This window comes from Pollachius pollachius, assembly GCF_949987615.1.
Source record: "Pollachius pollachius genome assembly, chromosome: 2".
Classification (NCBI taxonomy): domain Eukaryota; kingdom Metazoa; phylum Chordata; class Actinopteri; order Gadiformes; family Gadidae; genus Pollachius; species Pollachius pollachius.
In genome coordinates this window covers 34,387,629-34,403,691 of record NC_136935.1, presented here as the reverse complement: position 1 = coordinate 34,403,691, position 16,063 = coordinate 34,387,629, and the positions used below count along the sequence as shown (strand labels likewise).

Below are 16,063 nucleotides of genomic sequence, written 5' to 3'. Positions count from 1 at the left end.
GGCCTACTTTCAAATAGGTAGATTGCAAAGTGATTTTAGTTTTAAAAACGTGAACTAACAATGCTCAGTTTAAGGCAAGGCATACACTGACGGAAATTGTCTAAAGTTCCAATTTAGACTGTAGGGCCTCCCTCACGTCGAGGAATGCCACTTGGCCATTCACCCACACGCACGCGCGCACGCACGCCCGCACGCACGCACACACACACACGCACACACACACACACACACGCACACACACACACACACACACACACACACACGCTGGTTCTCACGCTGAAACAGTGCACCTTGTCATTTGCGGGGTGTGGCGTGTAATACTTACAATGGGCCCCCACTGTAGGCCTACGCCTCTGCAAAAATATCACAGGAGATAATTGACATAACGAAACACGTCACAAAGCAAAGGTCTATTTTTGGAGATCTCACCTAAGCCCGTCTTTTGTTCGGAAAAGCGTTGACACGGATGTCCTAACACCCCCCTTTCAGCTGATTGTTTGATACTTGGTGGTGGAGTTTTGGTTCCCATGGCTTTGTCGAAACTTTTGACGGGCTCCTTCTCATTGACCCTACCGACGGGCGCATGCTCATTGACCCAACGAGTTCGGTCTGGACGAGTCACCGCGGCTTAATGACTATGATCTCTCCCTAAATGATTTTTATCTTTTGTTTTAATTGAGGCCTACACCAATTTGGTAGGCAAAATGCTATGTCTGCCTTTAATGAGCACGCCTATCTATTGATGTCGCATAGTGTATTCCGAATAAGTTCACTCCTTCAGAGAATTGTGAAAATGTTAAAGGAGTTCGCTGCTTGAAACCCCCAGAGGTCAAACTATAGGCGCCTCCTAAGCTCCGGCCAGACTGTCTCTGGCAATCGCCAGAATCACTCGATGACGTCCCTGAATAGTTAGGAAACAATCTGTTATCTCCAAATCGGATGACAATGACACATAGATGGTTTATCATACTTCCGATGCCATATGTTGAGGTCCCCTATTTGCTTGATAGGCCATTGTGTTTCCTTTATAGTATATGCATTTTTAAGTAATGTAACAAACCTGACACGAAAGAGAACTTACGTCGAATAAGAAATGCAAGACTTTATTCACATTTGATCCAGATATCACACATTAGAGCACCACTTTGAAAGGAAAAGAAGAGTATTTAAGTGTGCTCAATTGTTATGTTTAAACCATGAAAACAGAACCCAACTTCAAAGGAATCATAAGGAAGAGTTCAAATGTTTGCATGCCATACAGTACTTTGGTTTTGTCGACTTCTCAGGCATACAACTTTACGAAGCGAACAAACCCTTTTCATATGACAAACAAAAACGAAAACTTGGCTACTGGACTACTTTTTTCAAGTCAAAACCAAATAAAGATACTCACTTTACACTGAATACAAGTTTAAGTATCACTGATCTTTGGAAATGTAATAATGACTATAATACTAACCACAACAGCATTGAATATAACGCATTAAGTACCTTAAATGTGGGTATCAGTGCAATCTCATTACATGGTTGCTTTAAAGTGGCCTCATACCAATGTGTTGAATATTTTGCAGAGGAACCTGTTCATTCGCTTAAGTGTCAGCTTGAATAGTTTTCCTGTCATTCATGTTTTTTTATTGTGCAATAAATAATATCAATAAATCAGAGGCTGAATGTGCATGCTTTAACGTACTTGCTCATACATAGTTACAAATAAGCTTAAGCATTGTTCCATGACTAGTGGTCCCTTTCCAGACCATGAATTAAATCCTAATTGAAAACATGTATGGTGTTACATGATAGCATATGATAGAGACTAAAAATAACATGTAGATTACATTCAACAAATATTTCATTTGTGGTTTGTAATGCATTTATAAAAGTTGGAACAAAACAACAATATACAATAATTAAGACCATTAAATAAGTGCTAATAACTTAAAACCATTTAAGATTAATGCTGAGAAGGGAGTTTTTTGGAACTCCTTGAGTCTTTCCATCCAGTCTTTACCCGTTACAGCGTGAACCAGGCTTTTCAGACCGTTGATAGCCAAGATGGCGGAAAACTGGTTTCTACCAGTTACCGCGGTATTCAAAGATCCCTTTTTTTGGATCGCATCCTGAATGACAGCGTCGCTATTCAGTTCCTCCAACACCTTTCTATAGAGCAGGCCTCTTCGTCCAATCCACACTCCCCATGGGATTGTCCCGCCTCTGGTTCCATTCAATTCAATCCCCCATGGGTTTGTCCTGGGCAGCTCATCCCATCCAATAGTGTCACTCCCCCCCCCCCGTAGGTTGTGTCTGCCAGGTCCAATCAGCCGCTCACAGCTTCTTCTTCTTCTTCCCGCCGTAGCGGCCGATCACCTTGTGTATCCAGGAGGTGAAGGCGGAGACCTTGGTGTAGACGCCGGGGGATGCCTGGGCGCGGCACGCATGCCCCCAGGAAGTCACGCCGTACACCGCCCAGCCACCGCCGCCGTGCCGCTCACACACCAGGGGGCCCCCGCTGTCACCACGGCAACTGTCAACACGCCGGTCGGAGCGCTCGCTGCCGGCGCAGAGCATGCGGCCGGCGGCGAAGGCCTCGTGGAAACGCTCCTGGCAGCGTCGCCTCGGCAACAGGGAGACGGATGCCTGCTGAAGCGTCTTGGAGTAAGAGCGACCTGAGGTGGAGAGAGTTAGAGGGACCCAGGGAGTGAGGGAGAGAGACCAACGGAAAAAGGGATAGAGACCCAGGGAAAGAGGGAGAGAGGGAGGGAGACAGAGACGCAAGAAGAGAGAGAGGGAGGGAGACAGAGACGCAGGGAGAGAGAGGGAGAGAGACAGAGACGCAGGTAGAGAGAGAGAGGGAGGGAGACAGAGACGCAGGGAGAGAGAGGGAGAGAGGGAGACAGAGACGCAGGGAGAGAGAGAGAGGGAGGGAGACAAAGATGCAGGCAGAGAGAGAGGGAGAGAGGGAGGCAGAGACGCAGGGAGAGAGAGAGGGAGGGAGACAGAGATGCATGGAGAGAGCGAGAGAGACAGAGACGCAGGGAGAGAAAGGGAGAGAGGGAGGGAGACAGATGCAGGGAGAGAGAGGGAGAGAGGGAGGGAGACAGAGACGCAGGGAGAGAGAGGGAAAGTGACAGAGACACAGGGAGAGAGAGGGAGAGAGGGAGGCAGGGGGAGACCCAGGGAGGGAGGGAGAGATGGGGAAAAGGGAGGGAGAGAGAGACAGAGTGAGAAAGAGAGAAAAACAGGTTATAAAACGTGTGTTAGTAGTAAAAAAAAACAAAAAAACCTGTTATAGTAGTAATGTTATAAATACTAAACGCAAACACACTCACCCCCACACACACACACACACACACACACACACACACACACACACACACACACACACACACACACACACACACAGGGTGTTGATTCCCCCCAAAACATTGGTCAATTGTGTGTGAACATATTTCACTTACACACATGTGCGCATATGAATGAGTGTGTGCGTGTTCGTGTGTGTTATGATATGGACAGCTGGCCAGAGCATACAGACAGCTGGACACACATGTCATCCCTTTACACCCCATGATCGGAATATCACACAAACTGCCACTCGCACAACACACACACTGACACACTCACAATCACACACATGCTTGCTTGCTCAAACACACACACAAACACATCATGGAAACACAGACACACACACACACATATTAACTCACAAACACACACACTTCATGATACACATACCACACACATACATACATACATAAATACACACACACAGCAGGAAACACATGCATTATGTGACCACACACACACACACACACACACACACACACACACACACACACACACACACACACACACACACACACACACACACACACACACACACACACACACATCTCAACCACAATAAACACAATCACAGGACAGGACAAACACACTCATGCTGGTGTGACTATTCACACACATGGCAGGTTGTGTTCCAGGTTGTGCACGCTGTCTCGAGACAGTATAAAAGTGTCTCACGTTGATGACGTACATCGTGATCTCCATATGTCTGTGTAGTAGTACTAATCATACACATATTAATACAGTAGGCATGTAGCAGTACTACTACTAATACAGTAGGCATGTGGCAGTACTAATACTAATACAGTAGGTATGGTGCAGTACTAATACTGACACAGTAGGTATGGTGCAGTACTAATACTAATACAGTAGGTATGCTGCAGTACTAATACTAACACGGTAGGCATGGGGCAGTACTAATACCAATACAATAGCCATGTTGCAGTACTAACACTAATACAGTAGCCGTGTCGCAGTACTAATACTAATACAGTAGGTATGGGGCAGTACTAATACTAATACAGTAGGTAGGGTGCAGTACTAACACTAATACAGTAGCCATGTCACAGTACTAATACTAATACAGCAGGTATGGGGCAGTACTAATACTAATACAGCAGGTATGGGGCAGTACTAATACTAATACAGCAGGTATGGGCCAGTACTAATACTAATACGGCAGGTATGGGGCAGTACTAATACTAATACGGCAGGTATGGGGCAGTACTAATACTAATACAGCAGGTATGGGGCAGTACTAATACTAATACAGCAGGTAAGGGGCAGTACTAATACTAATACAGCAGGTATGGGCCAGTACTAATACTAATACAGCAGGTATGGGGCAGTACTAATACTAATACAGCAGGTATGGGGCAGTACTAATACTAATACAGCAGGTATGGGGCAGTACTAATACTAATACAGCAGGTATGGGGCAGTACTAATACTAATACAGGACCTATGATCCAGCAGTACACATGACCACATCTTCATCAATCAGCCATCCTATCGCCGTCAGACAGCATCTGGTTCTCATTTGACTCCATTGATCTATATCAACACACTTGTAATGACCTCAACACATGCACACACACAATGTCAAAAAGAAAACCCCCACACACACGCACAAATGCTCACACAGGCACATGCACAAACACAAACACACACATGCGCAGCCACAAATGCTGACACATGCATATGCACACACACACACACACACACACACACACACAAACACACACACACACCCGCCCACACACACCCACACACAAAACAAAAACCCTGCTCACATCAAACCAAGGCAGGCTCTATCCCTCCCTCCCTCCCTCCCTCCCTCCCTTCACCCCTTCATCCCTCCCCCCCTCTCACCCGTGTCCCCCCAGCCGGTGATGTAGCAGTTGGAGGCGCTCTTCAGCACCCTCTCCTTGGCGTGGGGGAGGCAGGCGGGCCGCACGTGGCGTCCCAGCGGAGCGCACTCCCCAGGCTGCCGGCCCGGGGCGCCCGGCGCCAGCCGCACCAGGGCCAGGTCGTGGTCGTTGCTATGGGGACGGTAGGCGGGGTGCAGGACGATGTGCTCCACGCCGTACTCCTCCTCGTGCTCCTCCGGGACCAGGGCGTGGTAGTCGCCCACCCGCACCTTGTACTGACGGGTGCTGTTGCCGTACCTGGTGGGCATATGACCCTACATTCAATCACGGCATACATGGTGGGCTTATGCATTGTACGTGTTTGGGAGCGTGAAAATCTATCAATTAGGTAATGTTGGCAAGCGTCTGTGTGTGTGTACGTGCGTCCGTGCGTGCGTGTTGGTGTGTAAGCGTGCATGCGTGTGCGTGTGTGCGTGTAGTGATACATGAATTATTGGAATGTTGGCAAGCATCTGCTTGTGTGTGTGTGTGTGTGTGTGTGTGTGTGTGTGTGTGTGTGTGTGTGTGTGTGTGTGTGTGTGTGTGTGTGCCTGTGAAAAGGTGCATTACTTACGCAATGTTGGCAAGCTTCTGTGTGTGTGTGTGTGATAATGTATAAATGAGTCTGAGGGCTGTGCAAAATAATCTGTGCGTGACTGTGTGTGTACGCGCAAGTGTGTGTGCTTGATTGTGTGCTTGAGTGTGTTAATTTCTGAATGTGTGTAGGCTGTGGGTTGGCAGCCATCTGGGTCATAATTCCAAATATAATGAATAATTGCGACTACATTTAGTATTGGAACTTGGCTCATATCCCTCATAGAAAAGACAATAACCTACAACCCTCATACCAACACTTAACGTACTGCAATCCAATCTACAACTCTGCAAGAAAAAATACTGAAACATCCTATCCATAAATCAAATATTATTTCACAATAAAAGTCAGTGTTCGTCAGGATGGTGTTTTTATGTGTGTGTGTGTGCGTGCGTGCGCGTCTATGCAGAAATCCACATTTATGCATGAGCACACAGGCAAATTCCCCTTTCCATAAGTCAATATGGAAGTCCATACAATCCATGGAGACGGACAGCAATGGACCACAGCCCTATAGCCCGGTATAAATGGATAAAGCAGCAGTACTTGAGTATGTTCAGTCTACTGCTGCCAGACTTCCATCCGGTCTCCATGCTCCTGCACTGCATTGAATTTGCTGATGTCATCAGTCTGGTCCTTAAGTTAGAATGTAAAGGACCGACACGTGTGTGATATCGAAAGCACAATATAGTGTTGCCATTTAGATTGCTATCCAGACGTTCCATATCTGTACAGACGTTTCGTATGTACAGATATGGACCTATATTTAATACAATGGGTAATTCCATGAGTTAGAGTAGGCGTTTTATTTATGATGCCTGATTGTGTGAGAAGGAAGGAGTAGGGGTTATTTTAGAGAGAGAGAGCGAGAGAGAGAGAGAGAGAGAGAGAGAGAGAGAGAGAGAGAGAGAGAGAGAGAGAGAGAGAGAGAGAGCGAGAGAGAGAGAGAGAGAGAGAGAGAATAAATGGGTGAGAGTGAGGTGAGGAGTTTTCTCCAGGATGTAGGGGCATGTGTCGAGTTACATCTGTCAAGATGTTTCCGGAAGTGGAACCTGACCTTGGATTCACACCCTCTTACTGGCAAGGCATCAGAGAGCTGATATCAGCATAAAAGTATCCCACCCACCCACCCACCCACCCACCCACACACTCACTCAGTCTCTCTGTCATGCGAACACAATCACACATAAACACACACAGGCAGATTCAAAAGGTTGCAGGTTGAGACACACATACCAGCCCTCCCGGTGCCAGGGGTTACTAGCAGAACAACAATAGCATGTTGACGGTTGACACAGTTAAATGAGCTTCCGAGCAAACACTCTTGACCCAAGAGCAAAAGGCCTTGACCTTTGACCTGTATACGTCCTGGGTGTCATGTCTCCTGGTGCAGGCTCACACCTCATCGTGACTGAAGACTTAGAGGGCAGCTTCTATCAGCCAGGAGGTTTTTAATATAGGAAGTACTGACACATAGGATGACTGTATCCATTCTACTTCCTGTTGTACAGCGATCTCTGGACTATGATGAGGTTAGGCATGTGTTTCATGTGTGATTTCAAGTGTGTGTGTGTGTGTTTGTGTGTGTGTTTCAGGTTGTGTGTGTGATTGTGTGTGTGTGTGTGTGTGTGTGTGTGTGCGTGTTTGTGTGTGTGTGTGTGTGTCAGGGTTCATGTATGTTTAGTGCATCAGGGTGTGTGTGTGGGTGCGTAACCTGGTTTTGATTGCCTTAAATGAAAGCTGACCTATTTGAGCCTAGCCTGTCACAGCGAGCAAACTCATTACCAGCTCATCTGAACCCAGGTGAACGTGACTGATTACAGCTAAATCTAGTCCAGCTGAACCTATTGGTTGTTTGGAGCTTGCCGGCTGTGCCCGTTCTTTGTATGTGTGTGTGTATATTTCTGTGTGTATGTGTGTGGGAAATGGGAGTGTGTGTATGCGTGTGTGTGTATGTATGTGTGTGTGGTATGTGGTGTGTGTGTATATGTGAGTGTATATTTCTGTGTATGTGTGTGTGAAATGGGAGTGTGTGTGTGTGTGTGTGTGTGTGTGTGTGTGTGTGTGTGTGTGTGTGAGTGTGAAACGTGATCCATGGTGCAGAGCACATATCCATCTAGCAGTAAGGATCATTCTATGATTGCTGGGGAATGAGTAGCACATGGTCACTACTAACCCCACATCCACAGTTCTCTATCCAAGGTCTGTGGTTGTGCTCTCTCTCTTACCCTGTCTCTCTCGAAGTCTTGCAACCTCTCCACACACACACACACACACACACACACACACACACACACCATCATGGTTGAAGTGGCCGGGATAAATACGATTTTTCTCTCCGAATCGCCTCTCCATCCATCACAAAGCACCTGAACCACAGCTGCATAGAATCAGCTACCATCCAATTAGCCACTCACCAATTAGCCACCAGCCAATCACACTATCAATTAATCAGCCACCAGATGCTTCTGCCACAGAGAGCGTAACCTGGCCTCTGTCAGAACATTAAAGGTTGTGGGTGTGTGTCCATGTGTGTGTCTGTGTTTGTATGTGCGTGCGTGCATTCATTTCATTTTTGTGGCAGCTGAAAGCAGTGGTTTTAGCAACTGTTGAGTGACCCATGGAACAGTTTGAGAGCAAACCCACATGCATATCTAATCATCATAGAGACTAACCTAACTACCTGTCCAGACATACTTACTTGTTTACGGGTTCAAAATGCAAAACAAAATTCAGTATTATTATGATCATCAAACGAATCATGATAACTATGTTAATGGAGCAAGGTATTCCAGTGTGTGCTTTATGTGTGATTTTGTGTATGTATGTGTGTGTGTGTACGTTTGTAATCATGGTGTGTGTGTGTGTGTGCGGGTGTATTCGATGTGTGTGTGTGTATGTAGGTGCATGCATTCAATGTGTGCGTGTATGTATGTATTCATTGGTGTGTGTTTATGTATGTATTCATTGGTGTGCGTGTTCATGTATGAATTAATGGTGTGCAAGTCTGTCTGTCTGTCTGTGTATGTGTGGGGTAGTATGTGTATGTACCTGTGTGTGAGTGAGTGAGTGAGTGAGTGAGTGAGTGAGTGAGTGAGTGAGTGAGTGAGTGAGTGAGTGAGAGCTGACCTCTTGAAGCAGTGAGCGGAGGTGAGCACCCAGCAGGTGTGGACGAGCGTGGCTCCGCAGACCAGTCTCCCGTCACCCCTGGACCCCCGCAGACGCACCGCAGCCTGCCACGGCCAGCCCCCCCTGGAGGACACACACATACCTTGAATTCATATACACAGACGCATACACACTCACACACAGAGACACTAACACAGACACACACCTTGAATACATGCCCACACACATTGAATACATATACACACGCATACACAACACACCCACACCCACACATATACATTCAAACACAAACACCTTGGGTACATGCATACGCACACACACACACACACACACACACACACACACACACACACACACACACACGCATACACAACACACCCACACCCACACATATACATACAAACACAAACACCTTGGGTACATGCATACACACACACACACACACACACACACACACACACACACACATACCCACACACCATGATTACACACACAAAAACACACACACACACACACACACACACACACACACAGTATTATGTGCAGACGGATGCTACCTTTCGTGTTCTTCTCCTGACTATTTTTAGTCACAAAGAGTCACAAACTCCATATTGGGAAGAACATTTCATCCAACACATTCAGGTAACGGTGGACAGATCACTACTTGAGGTTAACGTACATCACACACTCGATAAAGTAGTCAGACCCACTGAGCACATGCGCTAGCCTAACAGTTGCTTCTCACTGTCCCCGCTCTACAAGAGGCTGTGGTTCACAGCAGCTTGATGGACAGTAGCAGTAAATATCTAGGGATAAACTCAATCCACACGCTAGGCTGTAAAGTGGAACCATATGACCCTGAGAATCCATGCACACACACACTCAAATAAACACACACACACACAAATGCAAAACACTCAATACACAACAAAAACAGAATGCATGCACTAAGACACTAGCCAACTATTATGCACATATACTGTATACTATTATATTAACTTGTACTGAATTCCTATTGGTGTAGTCATCACTTGGCCGTTTAAACATGCCAAAATAAACATTATATCTTCATTTAATAAAGTCGTCACTTCCTCTAAACAGATGTTCTCTTTGTGTACATGCTGTGTATACAAAGTCTTAAGTGAAATGCATTTCATAATGTTACCGGGGCAGTTGCACCGACCACATACACTCAACATATACTTTTTGGATTTGCACAGCCCTTACCTTCTCATTCTTGGATAAATGGGTCTAGTAAATAGTTATTCTGCCCCTGGTCCCTGGTGTCTGATTATGTAACGTTTGATTTATTTTGTTTTTAAGGCCAATCGCAGCTACAGTACATGTGCCTTTCCTCTCCCCAGAGCGACTCCATCACTCTGAAGGGGGAATGAAGACGTCTGTTAAACTAACCTGACCTTTAGAAGACATACTAATTATACGGCGTAGCTGGACCCCTGGTTCTCAGGACCCTCCGTTAGTCATACCAAGTAGGCCACCAGACGGGCTGCCATGCACGCTCCACACACATACATCACCAGCACGCTGTAGACTGAATGGCTCATTAAGACAACCACACACACGCACGCAGACACACACACACACACACACACACACACACACACACACACACACACACACACACACACACGCAAAAACACACCCACCCAAACACACACACACACACACACACACACACACACACACACACACACACACAAACACACACACAAACACACCGGGTAGTGAACCACAGAGGATCTATATTTGCTGTGGTTGACTGTGATTTGTGTTGTTGATTAATTCCAGCCTGAGTGAATTGCGATAGTGTTTTCCATCGGCATGGCGTCCTACCTCAGAGAGTTCTCTCCTCCGATGACACGGCGCTGGCGTGAGTGGACCAGACGCAGGCCGCAGACCGCGTCAGGGGCAGCTGAGAGTGACAGTTAAGGAGAGAGATAGAATTTGGTACGCATGGATGTTTGTGTGTGCTTTTGTGCATGTTTGTGTGTGTGGGTGTGTGTGAGAGAGATGAAGATACCATATGTTGAGGATTTTTATTTATTTGGATTATTAGACTGATTTAAATAATAAATTAGAGATCATTTTCATAGTCTGTGTGTGTGTGTGGTGTGGCGTTGTGGGGTGTGTGTGTAATTCTTCCCATGGAAGATCCAATAAACCGCAGACAAAACACACTCATACTTGTACAATGGGACCCCTCTAAACCAAAAATGGTACCGAACCCTTTTTTGGACCATGAGACCATTTATTCATCTGTTTTCACACCAGGGTCAGCAGCAATAACAGCAGATTGGGGCATTATAAAAACTGTATAAGTGCCCTTGAAATCGGACGGTCAGATCATTTATATTTGAGTCATTGAATTTGGTCATGCAACATTACGAGAAAAAAGGTATAAGGTAAATAAAGTAGATGAGAATATTGCCCTAGAGATGATTCAAAATGCCTCCAAATTGTATTTTCTCTCTCTCTCTCTCTCTCTCTCTCTCTCTCTCTCTCTCTCTCTCTCTCTCTCTCTCTCTCTCTCTCTCTCTCTCTCTCTCTCTCTCTCTCTCTCTCTCTCTCTCTCTCTCTCTCTCTCTCTCTCTCTCTCTCTCTCTCTCTCTCTCTCTCCCCAGTCTGGACCCATCTGGTCATCCTGGCAGCTTGCCCTCCACACTCAGAGAGACCCTGTCTGTCTTTGTGTCGGTCTGTTTGGTCAGTTGTTCCTCATTATCGTTGGGGTTTATCTGACCCGCTGGACGTGTTTGCTCAACATGCTACATCTCTTTAAACACAGATACCGTTTGATTAACTAGCATGCACTCAATATTAAAAGTAGCCCAAGTTTTGGAACATTCTTCTATTGAAATACAAACCTTCAAAAAACCCATGCAGACCCACCTCTTACGAGAACATCTCACAAATCAACGTTTACTTTCATTTAATTACTTTAGAGGAGTGTTTAATTTAAAACATACTTTTTGGAAAGCATTGAGTGTTTTTTTCTAATATATATACATTTTGAACTACCTCTAATAATGTCCACTTTATTAAAAGTAATAAAGTAGACAACCTTTTTTTTTTTCATTTGTGATTGAATGATTTGAGGTCTCAGTCTGACTTCCTGCGCTCACACCAGGCTTTTGCTTCGGCCACTGAGGCGCTGCCAACCAATGTATTTCCATGTCAGAACACACTCCCACACTGGAACCACTCTCAACCAAAGCTGATTCCCAATGAAACCATTTGGACCAGGAATCCATTCTGGTCTGGGCAGGTCTGGGCATTTTCTGCGACCACAACTTTTGGTGCATCTGCATAAAAACAGTTGTTCCTCTGCTTCCACACCAGGGAAAAATGTATAGGCCTATATTGCCAACATTTGATAAAGATGACCTGGTAATGATCAACATGCACCACTAGGGTACAGAGCATGGTGGTGGGCACACCAGACTGACCCTGACCATCAATGGCAATCCATGTGAAGATCACAGCGGAGACGGAATGAGTAACGTATGTCTGAGCCTTTAGTCGCTTTAGATAAAAGCATCTGCATAATGACGGCATGTGAATGCACCCTGGGTCAAAGATAAACAAAATTTCAATTCTTCTATTTGTTTTGTACATTTGTTGGAAATGACAATAAAGCGGACTTTGACTTTTTGACTTTGAAAAAATATCCCAACAGAATGGTGGTGTATAACACCTGTAACATAAGTAGCCCCTGTCAAGTTTATTTGATTGGTTATTCTCTCACCTTTGACCTCTTTGGAGCTGAGCTGTGATTGGCCGTAGTCACAGATGACCCCGGCGTCCTCACTGTGGCGGCAGTTGTGCGTGCCGGGAGCACGCTTGACGCAGTCGGCCAGCGAACGCTCCTCGCCGCTACACTGCACGTTGTCCACGTGAATTGGACCGCTTCCCTCGCCGAAATACGCCATAACGCGCGCCTTTGCCTCCCCGCTGTGTGGGGAATAGAACGGTAAACATTTAGGCTGGACATTTTGGAATTTTTCAAAGTAAGTTACAGCATGAAAGACAAATAGCTGAAGGGACTTCAGTTGACAACAACATTTGTGGTTGAGAAACAAACAAGACCTGACATTTGTTGCATTTGTTGCTGTCAACTGAAGTCCCTTTCTTGATCCTTATTTGTCTACTCCAGTGTAGTTCAATGATTTTAAAGATTAAAAAGAATATGACCTATAAAAAAAATCCATTCAAAATGTAAAATTAACTTTGAGGATACTTAAAGACAAGTCAATATTGCTTCCAAAGGACACTTTTTTTTTTTAATCCAGTAACCTTTAGATGAGGTGGGACCAACAAAACAAATGGCATAGCTAGGCTGCACCTCATCGCAGCATAGCATACTGCATAAACTCTTTTCAGCATAGTTGAAAAGGTTTGCATAGGTTAACATCCAGGACAAATAGCGGTCTAATCCTGTGCATACCAGAAGGGTCAGGGTTTCAAGTATTGTTTATTGCTTGTTATTCTTCCATGACAAAGCAAGTTGCAACGCTGGTTGTTCTTACAAAACCCTGCCAGCACCAGTTCTAACCAGTTCAGTTCTAAATAGCATGTAACATGTCCCTCCTTGAAGTAGATCATATTTAAATTTGTGAGTTTATTTGTGTATGTTTGACTGCCTGCGCGTGTTTCTGTAATCTGTGTGGGTGAGAGGAAGGTGGATTAGCATGATATGAATGTTACTGTTTCGCATTCTCAGAATGTGTCAAAGGTTAGGCCAACCCCAAGTCATGTGTTATCAACTGCAAATGACTTATGCCTGATTTCAACTAGTTAGCCAGCATCATGGTGTGTGTATGTGTATGCCCCGTGAGTCATCAAATTTAAAAGAGAGAACAAGAGAGCGAGATCTGTGTGTGTGTGTGTGTGTGTGTGTGTGTGTGTGTGTGTGTGTGTGTGTGTGTGTGTGTGTGTGTGTGTGTGTGTGTGTGTGTGTGTGTGTGTGTGTGTGTGTGTAGGCTCCAGTCTCTGTAATGTAATGGCCATTCCTCTCCCTCTATTAAGACGTCTCCAAGTGGTCCCAGTCCTCTGATGGCCCCCCCGTCCTGCACTCAGAGTGTTCAGAGTTCATCCATCCATAAAGCCTCTCATTCTACGGGCAAGGTCAGAGCCCTGACAGCTGGGCATCAAATGGGGAGACAGCAGTCAAACATGTGCATGTGTGTGTGCATATGCGCATGTGTGTGTGCATTTATAGAAAGTGTGTGTACACATATGTGTGTAGACAGGATCCGCCGAACCCCAGGGCTTTGGCATTTACAATGTGCATGGAAGGACCTCTTGACCCCCATTTGACACGCCTAACACGATTCATGCTCTCTGGGGCCGCCTCCTCCATCCCCTCCTAACCCACCCCCTCCTCCTCCTCCTCCTCCTCTTCCTCCTTCCTGACACCAGATGTGTCTTCCGACTGAGGGCAGACCAATTGAGCGAAGAAAAGGTGGTGGGAATGATGTATGGGGAACTCTTACTGGGGGAGGGGGTTAGTGCAGTGATTTTCAAACTGCGGGTCGCCACCCATAAGCGGTCGGACACAAGGGACAGAGTGAGACATGGCTGACATTATAATAAAACACAGGCGGGAAGGCTGAAGAGAGGAGTTCCGTTTTGATGAACAATACACACACACAAACACACATACGTGGACCATTGATAAGCACCTCTACAGCAAGAAAACATTTGTGAGCGCCCTTTGTTAGCGGACGGACGGAGAAGAAGGAAGCCAACCAGCAGGAGAGCTAGGTTTTCCTCCCTGCCTGCTTAAAGGCAGGGAGGAAAACCTAGCTCTCCTGCGATGATGGGAGCGATGATGTCATGTTGGCACGGCCCTGTCAGGGCCCCTTGCCGCTGAGTGTGTGTCTTTTCATTTTTCGAAGGCATAATTAAGTCATATCTGTGATGAAGTGTTTGTCTTGGCTCCGGGAACCGGGCTTGAAATCCCAAAACGAGTTTGCAGTTGCAAGCTAAATTGAGAAGGTGAAGGGGATCCTTTTTTAATCATGCACAATCTCTCGCACTTATATTAGCTCATGAAGGCAACAGGACGATATGATCGTTCAGCATTTTTGAAATTATCGAACAAAGAAAAGTTTTCTCAGAAATCCTCAACCAAGCCACGTTCCGTTTGATGCGATGCGGTGACAAAGAAAACACAATTCAACTCAAATTGAACACCTATATTAATAAACCACTTCCTTTTATTAGAAGCATTTTTCGCTCCCGCAGGCTTCAACAGAGCCTTTAATAGAGCAACCGCGCCGAGGCAGCGAGAAAACAACGGAGCAGGGCAGAGGTCAAACGACAGCCGGAGAGAGGGGAGCCTTGCTGGGGTTGTCAGGGTGGAGACAGATGTCCTGACCGGTGCAGACAGGCAGACGTTCCCTCAGACTCCACCCTGCCAAACTCAGAACCCTTTCAACGTCTCCTGTTTCCACCGGAGACGCTGGCGCTCCTGTTTTACTCGGCTGTGCCAAAACTCTGATATCTTCAATGACGGCAACACAGATCCATGGACACAAGGTAATGAGACCGAGACACAGGAGAAGCAGATGATAACGATCGGGACTGAATAATAACTGGAATATAATTGAGGACGGGTTAAGAACTCATGCCCTTACATACACAGTAAATTAAACAAGGATCACTGCCAAGTATACCTGGCATTTGTACCCTGTATCAGCCCCGCCAAATGACTGTCACCTGTTACTGAACAATACACCCTGGTTCAGCAGGTCATGCATAAATTAAGTTCTCTTGACAGCATGTCATGATTAGCTGACAGTAATTTGAAATGTAGAAACAGATGCTTAATTTCCTATGCACTGTGCTGAACAACTAACTTCAGTCCGGCATTTTCAAATAAATCCACTTTGCAGGGCGTCTATGAAACTATTTTTGGCGAAAGAAAACGAGGTGTGATCGTGGACACGAAGCCATTGATGGGCCAGCCTGGTGGAAAAGGACAGAGAAGATGTGTTTGGGTGCACCGTGTTTGAGGGTGTTTCCGAGTGGAACCAGGGTACCTGATTCCCAGCTGACGACACACCACCGC

The 16,063-nt window shown here is 45.9% G+C and overlaps 1 protein-coding gene across 1 annotated transcript in view; it reads right to left on the bottom strand.

Moving 5' to 3' along the window:
• Positions 1 to 1,125: 1,125 nt before the first annotated feature.
• prss12 (serine protease 12) overlaps positions 1,126 to 16,063 on the bottom strand; it is a 25,946-nt gene continuing 11,008 nt past the window's right edge. The window contains exons 9-14 of the mRNA XM_079729283.1: positions 16,035 to 16,063; positions 12,737 to 12,942; positions 10,828 to 10,906; positions 8,974 to 9,096; positions 5,212 to 5,507; positions 1,126 to 2,663 (exon numbers count right to left, since the gene is read on the bottom strand). The exon at positions 16,035 to 16,063 is cut by the window's right edge and continues 113 nt beyond it. Of these exons, the coding sequence (XP_079585409.1) occupies positions 2,323 to 2,663; positions 5,212 to 5,507; positions 8,974 to 9,096; positions 10,828 to 10,906; positions 12,737 to 12,942; positions 16,035 to 16,063 (1,074 nt within the window). The 3' untranslated portion in view covers positions 1,126 to 2,322. The remainder of the gene's footprint in view (positions 2,664 to 5,211; positions 5,508 to 8,973; positions 9,097 to 10,827; positions 10,907 to 12,736; positions 12,943 to 16,034) is intronic.